The sequence below is a fragment of the Bison bison genome, unplaced genomic scaffold (genome assembly GCF_000754665.1).
Source record: "Bison bison bison isolate TAMUID 2011002044 unplaced genomic scaffold, Bison_UMD1.0 scf7180017863978, whole genome shotgun sequence".
NCBI lineage: Eukaryota > Metazoa > Chordata > Mammalia > Artiodactyla > Bovidae > Bison > Bison bison.
The window spans coordinates 760196-774850 of NW_011494550.1; the positions used below are offsets into that span (position 1 = coordinate 760196).

Here is a 14655-nt window from a genome sequence, read left to right on the forward strand (position 1 = left end):
TGGCCACTCTGTAGGTCCCGCCACGTCAGCTAAAAGAACCCCTTTCCCACCCCCCCAGTTGCAGTGAGGCTTACAGGAGACAGTCACCCATCCTTACCAATGCTTCTGGCTCCCAGGGCACTTGTGGGTATTTCAAGGGGGCATCAAGCTGTGTTTAAATCAGCACAGCCCGAAAGCTGTTGACCCAGAGATCCCATAATTGAGTAACACCTTCCAGGTGGTTGCTGCCCCCTTCCCGGTTCTAATGTAGACTGTGTGTTTGCAGATGCCGTCTAAATAGTCTCTGAGTGTGCCTTCCGTGGGTGGCCAGTGACAGGGGTGGGCTCTGGGAGAGGTCCCTGGCCTGTGGGAAATTGCTCTCAGAAGTCTCTTTGGCCTCTGGTGAGCAGATCCCACACTCGGTTATGTGCTTTCTCCTGCCACTGGCAGGGTCCTGTCCCAGCTGCAGAACAGAGTGGTGGGACAGGGTCTCCCTGTTTTCAGTCCTTCACCTTTGGGCCCCGTTCCTGTTGAGAATTGAGACCCTAGAAAGGACTTGGCTTCAGGAGTGACCCTGAGGGCCCACTGTGCCAGCCACTGCCTCTGACCATGCCTGTTGCGCCTGTGCTCTTGGCAGACAAAGAAGGGGGTTAAGAGGAAAGCAGATACCACCACCCCTACCACCATTGACCCCATTCATGAGCCGCCCTCACTGCCCCCGGAGCCTAAGACTGCCAAGCTGGGCCCCCGGCGGGAGAGCAGCCGGCCTGTTAAACCCCCGAAGAAGGACGTGCCTGACTCGCAGCAGCACCCGGCGCCAGATAAGAGCAGCAAGGTCTCAGAGCAGCTCAAGTGCTGCAATGGCATCCTTAAGGAGATGTTCGCCAAGAAGCACGCGGCCTACGCCTGGCCCTTCTACAAGCCCGTGGACGTGGAGGCGCTGGGTCTGCATGACTACTGTGACATCATCAAGCACCCCATGGACATGAGCACAATCAAGGTGAGTGGATGCGTTCAGAACAGGAAAGGCCAGCACCTCTGAGGCCTGTGCAGGAGGAGAGCCCAGTCTCAGGAGCTGTCTAAATCTCCTCACCAACCCAGAGTGGCCTAGTGCCCCCTGCTGGGGGTTGTGGAGGCGTGCAGCCCCCGAGATCCTGGGACCCTGCTGGTCGCGGACAGCAGTGCTGCCCCTGCCCCCATCTGAGGCCAGCCATCTGTGGTCCCGAGGCCCAGTGCCCATAGCCACCTTTGTGTGGCAGGCACAGGAGGGTTTGGACAGTGGTGACTTTGACAGGCTCTTGAGAGGCACGTGAGTGCTGGCATTTTAAATATATATATACATATATGTTTTTTTCTTTGGCTGTGCTGGGTCTTAGTTGTAGCACATGGGGTCTTTAGTTGCAGCATGCAGGAGCCAGTTCCTTGACCAGGGGTTGGACCAGGGCCCCCTACATTGGGAGCTCTGAATCTGAGCCACTAGACCACCAGGGGAAGTCCCAAGTGCTGGCATTTTCTTGGCATTTTTGATTTTGTTTATTTTAAGCCTTTGGCATTTTTTCCATGTGGGAGTGGAGTAAACCTGTCCAAACTTGGGCACAGCAGAGGACATTGCTGTGTTCCTTTTGATTGGTGTCCTGTCTGACGTCAACAGGACAAATACAGGCCAGGTCAGAACTAGGGCCAGCCCTCTCTTTACAGTTAGTTGTAGCTTAAGCTTCGTCTCTCTGGATCCTGTGTACTCTTGCCAGGCACAGTGGGTTAGACACTAGCAGGGCATCTCCTAGCCTTGAGACTTGCTGTTAGAGTATCTCTGTGTCCGCTTGATGCTGAGGACTGAGGTAATAACTTCTCCCCATTGAGGTCTGGGTTAAACTCCGAGCCATTGAGAAGTTGACTTGCTCCTGCAGACAGCCCTTCTTGGAGCATAGGCAGCCGTGACTAACCAGGACCCGTCCTGTCTTTTTAAGTCTAAACTGGAGGCCCGTGAGTACCGTGATGCTCAGGAATTTGGTGCCGATGTCCGATTGATGTTCTCTAACTGCTACAAGTACAACCCTCCTGACCATGAGGTGGTGGCCATGGCCCGCAAGCTCCAGGTGAGGCTCTGGGGCAGCTCCGGGTGTGGCGTCCTGCAGCAGAGCAGGCTGGGGTCCTGGGTGGGCCAGGCCTCTGTGGGCCTCAGCAGGTTTTACTTTTGTCGCTTGCTTTGGTATAATGCCATGTTGCTTTGGAAGAGTGGACTAAAGTCAGAATAATACATATATTTTACATTGGGATTATTTCCTTTTGATTAAGGTAGGGTGGTTGGTTTTGGTCTTGGGCATTTTGGGTTTTGGGGTGTTCCACTGAAAGCCCCCCCAACCCCCACCCCCACCCCCCTGCATTCGATTCCCCTTGGCCGGAAGAGTGCGCATCCTGTGCATGGCCCAACTCTTCTCCAAAACAGACCTGTCTCAAGTCAGCGAGGGACACTCTTGCCAGGTAGACACTTTGTCCCAGCTGTGAGCTGAAGTAGCTGCTCATTTGCGGGCATTCACTGGAGCCTTGAGAGCCATGATGCGTGCCTTCCCGCTGCAGCGCGGCTGCCTCTAGACGTTCTGTGTGGCTACGGAGCCCTAGTGGGGTGGGATTCTGGCCCCTTCAGGTTGATTCTAGGTGGTGTGTGCTGTGGAGTGCACACGTGGGTGGGGGCGAGGGGGCAGATTACAAAAGAAACGCGTGAACTAGCTCCACTTTTCTTTTTTTGTTTGTTTTTTTGTTTTTAAAAAGAAACAAGGAACAACTATGCCCAAATTTCAGCAGAGACATGTCTTTTGAGTAAAAAGATCAGGAGTTAAAAATTATGGAGAATAAAGTCAACATTTAGTACTGTTACCTGTTTTCATTATTATAATTTTTTGAAATCACATATAATGAAAATTCTCAGCCTCTTCTCCCCAAGACCCCAGGTTGCACTTCTGCTTTCAGGGTCAGAGCAGCCTGGACCACCCGTTGTCACACGGTCCAAGTCACACATCCTGCGACAGGCTCTCCTGGGGTCCTGGTGGGGCTTCCTCACCCCAGGCTTTTCTCTGTCAGCTGTGGAATGCTTCCAGAAGCGAGGACTTGCACAGGGCCTTTGATGGCCTTGAGTCGGTGTCTGTCGGAGGCCACTCCCTCTCTGCTGTCCACCTGTCTCCTGGCTCCGCTAGCTTCACACACTGTCCCACACTCAACAGCATGTTGTCTCCTGTGTCATCGTCTTGGAGCCAAGATGTTCTTTCACTTGGGCTTGTCTGGGTCAGCCTTTGGTGTCCTGAAACTCTAGGTATTTAAAAAGAAAAGAACACCTGACTAGTATGAACCTGGTTATTGTTAATTAAACATGCACTCAGACTTGAAGGTTCTGATTTATGCTGACTGTGTATTACTTTATTTGAGGTTTTCTGTTTTTGGAAGGGGCACTCTCTTCAGTTTGGTGCTGTGTTGTCTGCTTTCCTCACAAGGTTGCCTTTTCTACTATTTACTTTTGCATTTGCCATCCTAGCTGCTCAGGCGTCATACCTGTGCTGCAGTTCTCAGACATCACCACCAGGTGGCAGTGGTTCCCTCAGAGCCACACAGACACACACACAGCATTTTTCTTGTTCTGGAAGTGCCATGAGCATGCCCAAACATGGGATCTACTCATAGCACGCACACCGAGGTGTTTGCCACATGGCAGCTCTTTTCTAAATGTTGGTTCCAGATACAAGGCTGGAATGGGACAAGGTCCTTGCCCTCGAGGAGGGTCCACTTAGGTGGGAGGCAGAGGGCAGTGCCCAGTGGGCGACTCAGTGCAGGGCTGCCTCTGCCCCCAGCTTGCTTTGCCCTTCACAGGGTGGGTCTCCATGCTACTGAAAGTAAAACGCCTGGAAGCAGGTTGGGGTGTCTGCTTCGGCAGAGTTGACGTGGCAGGTCCCTTGTGGGCATTTCTAGAACGCACTTCCTATATTTTGTAGCATTTAGAGGTTTGTTTTTCTTCTTTCTTTCAAAGTTCTCCAGGATCAGCATGGTTTAGGGGGCTAGATTGCCTACTGGGGAAGAGGAGCAAAAAAATTCTGGCCCTTGTGTGTGTCAGTAAGAAGAGTTGAGACCTGCTGTGCCCAGGGGCTGAGGTTGACCCAGAAAGTTTTACTGGAAAGGATCCACTTTATGTTTTTTGTCCAGCCTCCAAATGCTGGATCTTTAGAAAGCCCACATCCCACCTCCTGGCAGCTATGGTCACAAAGATAGCTAGGAACCCTTGGGTTCACAGTGTCCTTGGGAACCTGCAGTTGACTTGAGCTGAGGGTTGCTAGCCTAGCTTCTGGGCCCAGAGCTGCTGCTGGTACTGTCCATTGCTCTCTGTTCTGCTGTGAAGGGAGGGGTAGTTTAGGAAGTTTTGTGCTTACGTGGATTACCAGAGTTTTATTTTAGCAGAAAGTGCAAATTCATGGTGGTACACAGTTGTTTTACAGCAAGGGAAAAACATTAAACTGAGGAAGGTACGTACATAGCCAAGGCCCCAGTGTACCTCCAGTGTATGTATGGTTGTGTGTGTTCGTGTGTGTATCTTGAGTGTCCCCTCATGGCTGCATCTCCAGCACCTGGGGCCAAGTGGGCCTCCATGGCCTGAATTCTACTTCTCACTTGCATGTCCCCAGCCCCTGAGCCTGGTATGCCCAGGTATGGCTAAGCCCGAAAGCAGTATCCAGGTGGGGCAAAGACGGGCTGACTGGACAGCACCTCCCCTTTGGTCTCCAGCTGTGCTCAGCTGAAGGCTGGTTTGCCTGGGAGTCTTTGGACACCACCGCCTCCCAGCACCTGAGCATCTCTGTCACTAAAGAGGGTAGGGAGCTTCCTCCATGAGTCTGATACAGTCCAGAGTAGATGGCCCTGGTCAACACTATAGTGAGAAGAGATGCTTGCTCTCGGAAGCCAGGGTTCTCTCTGATGTTGAGAATTGCGATGTGGCCCAGGTCCTTGGAGTGGGGTGGAGGTCATGTCATACTAGGCAGAATAGATGGGTACACCTCAAGACACTAGCGTCCTAGCACAGAAGGCCTGAGCCCTGCTCCCCTGGTGTGTGCTGCTGATCACTGCTCCTTCCTGTCACTCCCCCCTTCTGAGACACTTGCCCTGGGTGCAGCTCATTGGGTTTTACTGTCTCTTGCCTGACCCCACGCCACTTTGACCTTTCTCTCATTTGTACCATCCTGTGTGTCTGCAGCCTTTGTTACCCTCTTCTCATTCTTAGGTCTCAGGTTCCTCCACAGGCTCTTGGCCAACTCTTGCCGTTTCTGCCTTAGCACTTAGGACACATTATAACAATCTGTGTTTGCCCCTTGAGGACAAGGAGCACATCTGTCTTGTTTACCACAGAGCAGGTGCATGTTCGGAGAAGGCAATGTCACCCCACTCCAGTACTCTTGCCTGGAAAATCCATGGACAGAGGAGCCTGGTAGGCTGCAGTCCATGGGGTCGCTAGGAGTCGGGAACGACTGAGCGACTTCACTTTCACTTTTTACTTTCATGCATTGGAGAAGGAAATGGCACCCCACTCCAGTGTTCTTACTTGGAGAATCCCAGGGATGGGGAAGCCTGGTGGGCTGCCGTCTATGGGGTCGCACAGAGTCGGACACGAGTGAAGCGACTTAGCAGCAGCAGCAGCAGCAGGTGCATGTTTGTCTGGGTCACTTGGGAAGGTTTTCTGCAGCAGCCCTTAGCTCACTGGCACACAGGCCCAAGTGTGTTCCCGGGGTGTCCCCCCTAGGGCTGGAGCAGACACGGGGATGATGGATCGTTCAGCTGGGCACAGCCCAGGAGGCTGGCGGCCCATTTGGCCTTCTGTTCCATGCTCCTTGCTGTTTGGTTTTGGGGCCTTGTAGGTCAAGGGCCAGAAGCAGCCAGGGAGTGGAAGGAGGCTTCATTTCCACAGCAGTTGTAACCTGTGGGGCAAGAACAGGGGTGCCCTTGTGGTAAGGTAGAGCTCTCTGACAGCTGGCATGGGGGCTGGTTCACAAACTAGTGACACACGTAGCTTCTACTTGGTAAAGGATCACCTCCCAGCAGCACCAGGTGCTTGCAACTGTCCTGTCTTGGGGTCCAGCTGCCCCACTGCTTTCTTAAACACACTTCTCCAAGTGTGGGCCCGGTTCTTCTAGATGCTTGTGGGGGGCAGTTGTGGGCCCCTGCCCACATTCAGGGGCCCTGTGGGCAGAGATGGGCTTGCCCACAGGTCTTGCACCTGGCAATCTGAACAATGATAGTGTCTGGTCATCTCTCCTGTTTTTCTTCTTCATTGCCCTTGGATATGCTCCAGAATTTATTTCTGAATAAATATAGAAAGCTATTGTCCTTCTTAACCTCAAACCCACTCAGCAGAGTTCAGGCAGGCACCTTATTTGAGAGGAGAAACTGCCTTGGAGGAGGTCAAACTGAGTAATCTGGAGCAGAGGGAACAGTCCCACAGTCTGCTGCCCAGATCATGCTTCCCCAGCTCTCTGGGTGGGGAAACCTGAAGATGTGTCTCTAGAGCATCGAGAGAGTCTCCTAGGTTGCGCCCTGTCAAACACACCCCAGTTTGAAATAGCAGCCTTGCAGTTTGACCCTGTGGCCCTTCTGGGCCCTGCTGTTCTCTCAAGCATCAGCTCGCGCTTGAGAAAGGTCCCCCTGCTTCTGTTGTGTGAGTTGCTGTATTAAACTGGGCTTAAAACAGGTCTCAACATCCTGCTAGGGAAACAGCTCTGTTCCTTCCACCACTATCAGTTCTGAGTCGTCATTGGATTTCTGGTGACAAAGTCCCTTGGGTAGAGAGGGAATGGCCAGCTGGCAGGCGAGGCAACACACAGTTGAACCCCTGGAGCCCAGGAAGGATTGCTGCCCCGCTGGGTTCTGTGACCCATGCAATTCCATCAGATTTCTGAATCTCAGAGTTGAAAGGTCTTGGGATCTCCTGGGGTAGGATTTGGTGCTCAGTCCACCCAGGGTCTCTGCTCAGGTAGCTTTCGCCTCACAAAGCCAGCCCTCTCCCATAGCCGGTCTGCAGTGCTCCACACCTTTTCTGTACTTTTCTCGTATTGTGTCCTGGAGATGCCATCGCCAGTGAGGACCCGATCACTGCAGGCTGTGGGCTCTACGTGGGGCACATTCCCACCTTGGGGCCTTCACTCCCTCTGGAACTCTAAACCTGCAGGCCGTGTCTGCTGCCTGTGGGGATGTGACCCGTGAGAGAGCCTCCTGTTCTGTTCAGTATTGTGCCCTGCTGCCCAGCCCAGCGTCTGGCAGGCTCCCCTGGGGGGTGCTCACTGAGCACCAAGCTGTCAGGAGCCTCAGAGCACTTTCTCTGTGAGTCTGTCCAGGTCTGCAGCTGTCAGGGGTGCCCAGCCTGATGTCCTCATTGGGCCAGCCATCTACTGTGAGGTGGGTCCTTAGGCCACATCTCTCAGGGAGTGGGCATCAGGCCATGTTGGGAGTGCCTTTCACCTCCAAGTGAGATTTGAGAGAGGAGTTTTGGAAGAACTTCTGGGAGCCCTTGCACACGCTTCAGCTTAGTGGCAAGAAGGGGGTCACTGCTGACCCAGCCCTCTGCTTCCTGTCGAGTCAGCTCTCCCAGCCAGGAATGGCTTGGTGTGGGGCCACAGTCCAGGTGCCCGCCTCGGGCACCTAGCAGCCCTCATGGGCACGGCTTCCCCTCCCTCCCCCACCTCCAGGATGTGTTCGAGATGCGCTTTGCCAAGATGCCAGATGAGCCCGAGGAGCCTGCAGTGGCCGTGTCCTCTCCAGTGGTGCCGCCTCCCACCAAGGTTGCTGCCCCGCCCTCCTCCAGTGACAGCAGCAGCGACAGCTCCTCAGACAGTGACAGCTCCACTGACGACTCCGAGGAGGAGCGAGCCCAGCGGCTGGCCGAGCTCCAGGAGCAGGTGAGGGCAGAGGCAGCCCTGTTCTCCATCCAGCTCCCACCTCTGGCCTTGCCAGTCCATGGCCCGGGCCGCCCTGCTAGAGGGAGGTGTCCGCATGATGCCCTTGGCTTTGCATGCCAGCAGGTCCCCTTGTGCCTAGTCAAGTGCATGTTGTTCATACTTATATGTACACTGTGGGTATGGATGTGGGCTGATGTGGCCGTTCTCTGGGCAGAAGTCAGGCTTCTGGAACTTCTGGTGTCTGGAAGGAGGTGGTTGAGCCAGTTTGTCCGTCTCCTGGGGCCTCCTGGATGGTCATCTCCCTACAATTTGGCCTTTAGAGCCCACACGTGTCTATACACTTGCCCAGCCACTTTAGGGACCCTCTTCCTGGGACCAAGGATGGTCATGGGGCTTGAGTGTCAGCTCCTCTGACAAGGAGGACACTGGTCTGCCTTGGGGGTTCAAGGGTCTGGGTGGGCCTGTGCCCCGCGGATAGCTGGTGAGATGGCAGGTCATGACAAGAGTGTGTCTTGCTTGTCTGCACCACAGCTCAAAGCCGTGCACGAGCAGCTTGCAGCGCTTTCACAGCCCCAGCAGAACAAACCAAAGAAAAAGGAGAAAGACAAAAAGGAAAAGAAAAAAGAAAAGCACAAAAAGAAAGAGGAAGTGGAGGAGAATAAGAAAAGCAAAGCCAAGGAACTTCCTCCCAAAAAGACCAAGAAAAATAACAGCAGTAACAGCAGCACGAGGTCTGTGGCCGCCCCGCCTGACAAATGCCCCCTCCCTGGGACGGGCCTTGAGGGGAGGATGGTAGGGCGTGGTGGGCAGCGAGATGCCCCCAGCTCACCGGTCTTGGTCTCAGCCACAGCTCCGCACTCACAGAAGGGTGTTGCCAGCGTCCCCTGTCCCCTGTGAAGACCACTGGGAGGGGGTGTAGAAGCCTCCCCGAGCCCTAAACGAAGGGATGGGTGCCCCACTTTCCTGCAGAGACCCATTCCTAACGGTATCTGCATCACCCCTTCGTAGCAAGAAGGAGCCAGCACCCTTGAAGAGCAAGCCCCCTCCCGCCTATGAGTCGGAGGAAGAGGACAAATGCAAGCCCATGTCATATGAGGAAAAGCGGCAGCTGAGCCTGGACATCAACAAACTGCCTGGCGAGAAGCTGGGCCGCGTGGTGCACATCATTCAGTCGCGGGAGCCCTCCCTTAAGAACTCCAACCCCGACGAGATCGAGATTGACTTCGAGACCCTGAAGCCATCCACCCTGCGTGAACTGGAGCGCTACGTCACCTCCTGTTTGCGGAAGAAGAGGAAACCTCAAGGTGCCCTTTGGCCCTCTGGGGTGGGGCTGGGGCGTTCCCAGTCCCGGGTGAGGGAGAGGGCTGGCAGGTGGGGCCAGGCGCTGCCCTTGCACCCCTATTAGCCAGACCCCATTGGCACCTTTAGTTAACTTGGCCTTCCAATCCCGGCCCTCTCCCTCTGCAGGCTATTTAAATTTCTGATTATGAAGTCTGTGTCCTCGACATAGAAGCCTCTGGAGGGTTGTGACATCAAACTCGACCCTAGGCTGTGGGGCGCCTTTCTTGACCTCTCTGGCAGATGGCCCTTGGGGTCTTAAGCCTTGCTCTGACCAGCAGCAGCCTTCATCCTCAGTTGCCACTTCTGAGTCTTCCCCAGAAGGCACCCCGCCACACACACCTCTTTGGGGTCTCTGGGGTGGGGGACATGGCTAGGAGAAAAGCATTAGATTGGCACTGCACCTGCCTGCTGTCTTCTCTAGTTCCTTGTGACCCGCTCTGCGAGTCTTTGAAGTGGCTCTTTGGTGTTATCAGTGCCTTGTCTTGGCTCATAGTTTTGTCTCAGGACCAGTAGAATTTAGGATCTGAGTCAGGGTTTTGCACACAGCCTTCATTCCAGCCCAGACTGACTTGGGGTCCTTGGTACTCCCTCCCCTCTGTTCAGGGTGTCACACAGTGACACCGAACCTCACTCTGCACACTGAGGTGCTGGGAGGTCCCCTGGGGCCTTTTCCTTGTCTTGCTTTGTCTCTGGTTGTTGTGTCCCCTTTAGGTCTTCTCCCCACTGCCAGAAAAGTAGCTGAGGGAGCATACTCCCAGCAGTGCCTTGTTAGGGAGTCCCCTCCTGTCCTGGTCTCCTGATCCTCAGTGAATCCTGTGAGAGGGAATTTTGAGAGATTGAAGGGGCCTTGAAAGTTGAGTATAAGCCAGGATTTTGGCTGGCATGGGTGGTGCCAGGCTAGCTGCACCCTTGGGAAGTGTGGGTTGGGCCGGGGTCTGGAAGGACAGCAGCCGGTCTTTGGGAGCAGCCCTCTGGCTCATGGGGCTCTGGGCCCTGCCTGACTCTGTTGTCCCCGTTGCTTTATTGCAGCTGAGAAAGTTGATGTCATTGCTGGCTCCTCCAAGATGAAGGGCTTCTCATCCTCAGAGTCGGAGAGCACCAGCGAGTCCAGCTCCTCTGACAGCGAAGACTCTGAAACAGGTTAGGTGTCTTTGATGTTGTCTCACCACACTCCTGCCTGTGTTCCACCCTGTGTCCAGGCTACCAGAGAGCAGAGACGGCAGTCATAAGAACCTGCTGGGCCCTCCCGTCTGTCCGTCTTCCTGGTCACCATGTTGACCTCTACCTAGGGTGGTGGGTATCCCAGCACCTACCTCCACCCCACCCCTGACCTGGGCTGGGGGCGGAGACCAGGGGCCAGTGGTATTAACACTGCAGAGCCCTGGGAAAGGAGGAATAGGGGCAGATGATGGAATTGATCTTGGCGTGACCCCGCCCAGCCTCAGAGTCCCCCGGCAGCACTGTTGCATGCAGCTCGGCCCTTTCCATTGATGTGCTTCGGCAGGGGTGGAGCAGCCTGCTTTTGGCCCCGCTGTTCCCAGGGCTTAGAGCACTGCCATTCTCCCCGGAGTTTGCTCGCTGCTGCATTGGCTGCTCCTAACTGCACGCACTTGGACATGCGTGTCCTGTATTTCTTAACAGTTCGTTCTCTCCATGCTCCACGGGCGTGCACGTGTGCCCCCTGGTGCGGCTAAGCAGCAGCCTTGACGTGGGAGGCGGGGGCAGGTGGAGATGCTGAGAGCTGTGCCGGTGGTGGGGCAGGGGACCTTTCCTCCAGACACAAGCATTTCTGGTTATTCTTGGGAGCTGATGCTCAGACTGGCCTAGAGGAGAGGCTGAGAAGAAGCCTGGTGACTAGGCTGCTCTGAGGTGGAGCTGACTTCTGTGTCTGGGTGAATAGGGTTGTTGGTGGGCAGGCAGGTGTCTTCATCGGCTGAGTTAGCAGTCTGCAGGCGGCCCACGAGCCTGCCTTGGGCCGGTCCCTCCAGGCAGGCTGCAGTGTGCACCTCACAGTGGGCAGCAAGGCTCCTGGCGTATTCTTCCGTATGCCTAATCCTGTCTCTGGTACTTTACTGTAACTGGAAGGAAATGACAAGCTCCACTTAGTTCACATAGATAGATAATGTGATCCGGTGGTGCCGAGGAGGTATGAGGATTACTTGCAGCAGTTGAAGAGTGGTGCTGCTCTGAGGTGTGTGGGTCTTGTGGGGCAGGGGTCCCCTGGACCTTGTCACTGTTCCTTTCCCCTTGTAAGGACTCTAGGTTTCCCAGGGGAGGGGGGAGGGGAGCCTTCTCTAGGACATCAGTGCTCTGGACTACCTCCTTTCAGTGGGCCCAAGTGATGTGAAATCCATTGAGGATATTCTGTATTTATTGAGCTCCTGTTGTATGCAGAGACTGCTGTGGGTAGTTTGCTGGTCATGTCTCTATCCTTTACCCTTTTTCTTTCTTCCTAACCAGCTCCCTCTTCCAGTGTGTTTTTAAAATCTGCTGGCCAGTAGGGGGAGCCACACCCCGTGCTTGCTGAGGCAGAGTGGGGCCTTGGGCCAGGGCCCAGTGCACTGGCCAGGGTGAATGGCTGTATTCTTGGGCCTAATTAGCATTCCAGGTGGCTGCTGACCTCTCACTCTCAGTTCCAGCCAAACCTCAGGTTTGCCTTTGCTTCTGGGGTTTTGTACCTCCTATGTTTTCTAGCAGGCTTCTCCTACTAGGGGTTTTGCAGCCTTTTCCCCTAAGGATCTGAGCAACCAGAGAAAACCCCAGAGATTCAAATCGGCAGAGGACCTGAGGGCTAAAACCCGCGCGACCAGGCCCCGCCTAGCGTGGCGCCTTACGGCATCGTGACCATCACACCTTGGTGTCCCAGTCCTGAGTTGGGACTGTGGCCTTTGTCCCTGACTCCTGAGCTTCTGAGTGCCCTGCACCCCGCCTGATGCCGCCTCCTGTGGAGTAACCATGACGGCATTTCCAGCAGCTCTCTGCTGCTGCCGAGACTTTTTTTTTTCCTTCACATTTTTCCCTCCTTTAAAGAAAGTGGAAAGATTGTGCAACAAGTAATCTGAGAGTCCTGGGAACAGCTGTCCTGGCGGGAAAGAGGGCAAGATTTACAGTCTTGGAGCCGCCAGCCTGCAGGCTCCCAGGCTCCAGCAGTCCAGCCCTGGCGGCTCCCTCGGCTGCCTCAGCTCCTTCTTCTCCCCAGGCGCCCTCCCCACCTTGAGTTTTGCGAGGCCGTTCTTTGTCTTTGTGGTTCTGCCTTTTCCTTTGCCATCTGTGTGCTCCGGGGACCGACTGAGAGCTTCTGCTCTCGGGAGGGACCAACCCTGTAGGTTTGTGCCCTGCACCTCAGGTGCCCCAGGCTCCAAGTGGGAGCCCGTGTCCTGGTTCCAGGGGATGGGCTGTCTGCCACCACCCTCCTGCACAGGAAACTGCTTACTTGCTGGGTGGTTCCTCGTGTGGGGTCCATGGAGCTGGGTAGATTGCTGTGACTAGGTACAGGTGGTTCTGCCTTGGCAGGGAGGGGTGTGGGGGCCTGGTGGGGGGCACTGGGGGGATTTCTCTTGGTCTCTGGGGGCTTAACTGTTTCGCCCTTCTTGTTCTTGTGTTTCCATTTGGATTAGAGCCGAAATTCCTGAAGGGCCTGTATTTGTCAGTTCTGCCAACACAGCCCCAGGACTCAAATCACCAAAAGAAACTGACCAGAGGCACTAACTTGGGGCTAGGGCAGTGGTACGTGGTCTCATCTCTGGCCACTGTCCATAGACAAGGATGCTGCCAACTGCTCAGGACAGGGGGGCTGGCTGTTGGGACAGGGCTACTGTTCAGGGATGCAGTGCATCCACAGACTGGGGTCAGAGGGGAGGGGGGGTCTTTCCGCCCCAGGCACCATGTGCTCCTCCTCCCGTGAGCAGCAGGCAGCACTGTTGGCCAGACCCACCACATCTTTAGAACCCAACTGTTACCTGAGTCATAGTCTTCCATTGAGCTTTGATTGTGCTTAAACTCTGAATCTGCTTGAGAGGTTTAGTATTGGGACAAAGACAGTGGTACAAGGGCCACCCTCCCACTACCCCTGAGCCAGCGTAAACTTTCACCCCATCCCATTGCTGATTGATGTCTGGCTCCTCCCCAGTGCTACCCACAGGTTTTATGGGCACACAGGGCTGGACACCACCTCCTGTCCCTCTCAGGAGCATCCCTAGCCTAGGCTAGGATAGGAGTTCAGAGCATTCTCCTGGACTTGGTTTTGGTCTTCTAGTTGCAGAGAGAGCATGCACCAGCTATTTTAGTCTCCTGGTTTCCTTTTCCCAGGATTGGAGCATGTGGGTGTTTCTTAATAGCTCCAGGGGGAAAAGGAATGCTTTATGTTTTGGAAAGATTTGAGCTGGAAAGTGCAGACAGAGGCCGTGGGGCATTCTTCCTAGACAACCAACCTCAACTTCCGCGACCCTGGGTCTTGGAATGACTCGGTTCCTGTCCCGTCTTGAGGCCTGCTGCTGCCCACTCCAAGGGTGTGATGCTTGCTCTTGGGGAAGGGCTGAGTCCCTGGCGGGGGTGGGGATAGGAAGAGATCTGGAGGATGGGGCTATAGCCAATCTGCCTGCAGTGCCAGGCGACCCCTCACACCCACACACATGCAGGGAGGGATGCAAGGGCTTCCCGGGCGAGGGCGCGCCTTGTGGAATGTGCCTTGAATGAGAGAGCAGCCGGTGGGCGGGTTTTTCCCACACACACACACACACTTGGGGACCATGGGAGTGCAGTGTTGGTTGCATCCGTGATTCTAACAGAAGCATCTGCTCTGCTCTGTGGGTGGGAAAGAGCCCCAGCCCCTCTCCCCAGTCAAAGGAAGCTGCATTCGATGCCTGGGAAAAAAGAAAGGACAACTTTCTTCCTCAACTTGTTTTTATTTTTAATTTGTTCTCTTCCTTAACAGTGTATGTCACTGGCTCCTCTTTTTTATAGTTTTGCTTGTTTCTTGGAGTTCAAAGGAATGCAGAGGCTAGTTAGCTAGAGGTCCTGCACTCCAGAGCTCCTTTCTTAGGGGCATTCCCTCCTTCCAGCTGAGCCCCAAGGCAGGGTCAGCATTACCTCGCTGAGATAGGGTGCAGAAAAGTGGACCCTGGAGGGTAAGGACAGAATCCGTGGGTGCCCAGTGGGTGTGGCACACCACGCGGGACTTCAGAAGTGAGGCAAGGAGAGGACAGGCGGGGTAATGTCTCAGCCGCAGAGCCCAGCAAAGGAGACCCCAGCATGCAGTGCACACACATGGAGCTCGTTACTGGAAGCCATTCTGTCTAGAGGCATGAGCGGGCTCAGGCGGTTCTGGAGACATCTGTGCGTGCCTGATCTGAGGCCCTTTTCAGGGGAAGGTGGGCCTGTCCCCACCCGCAGCTGGCCAGGCAGGGGTGGAACT

The 14655-nt window shown here is 54.9% G+C and overlaps 1 protein-coding gene across 1 annotated transcript in view; it reads left to right on the forward strand.

Moving 5' to 3' along the window:
• The window catches only part of BRD4 (bromodomain containing 4), an 87582-nt gene that overhangs the window by 60569 nt on the left and 12358 nt on the right, over window positions 1–14655 (forward strand). Inside the window, exons 6-11 of the mRNA XM_010834002.1 lie at window positions 587–979; window positions 1947–2075; window positions 7692–7901; window positions 8433–8632; window positions 8910–9205; window positions 10272–10382. Of these exons, the coding sequence (XP_010832304.1) occupies window positions 587–979; window positions 1947–2075; window positions 7692–7901; window positions 8433–8632; window positions 8910–9205; window positions 10272–10382 (1339 nt within the window). The remainder of the gene's footprint in view (window positions 1–586; window positions 980–1946; window positions 2076–7691; window positions 7902–8432; window positions 8633–8909; window positions 9206–10271; window positions 10383–14655) is intronic.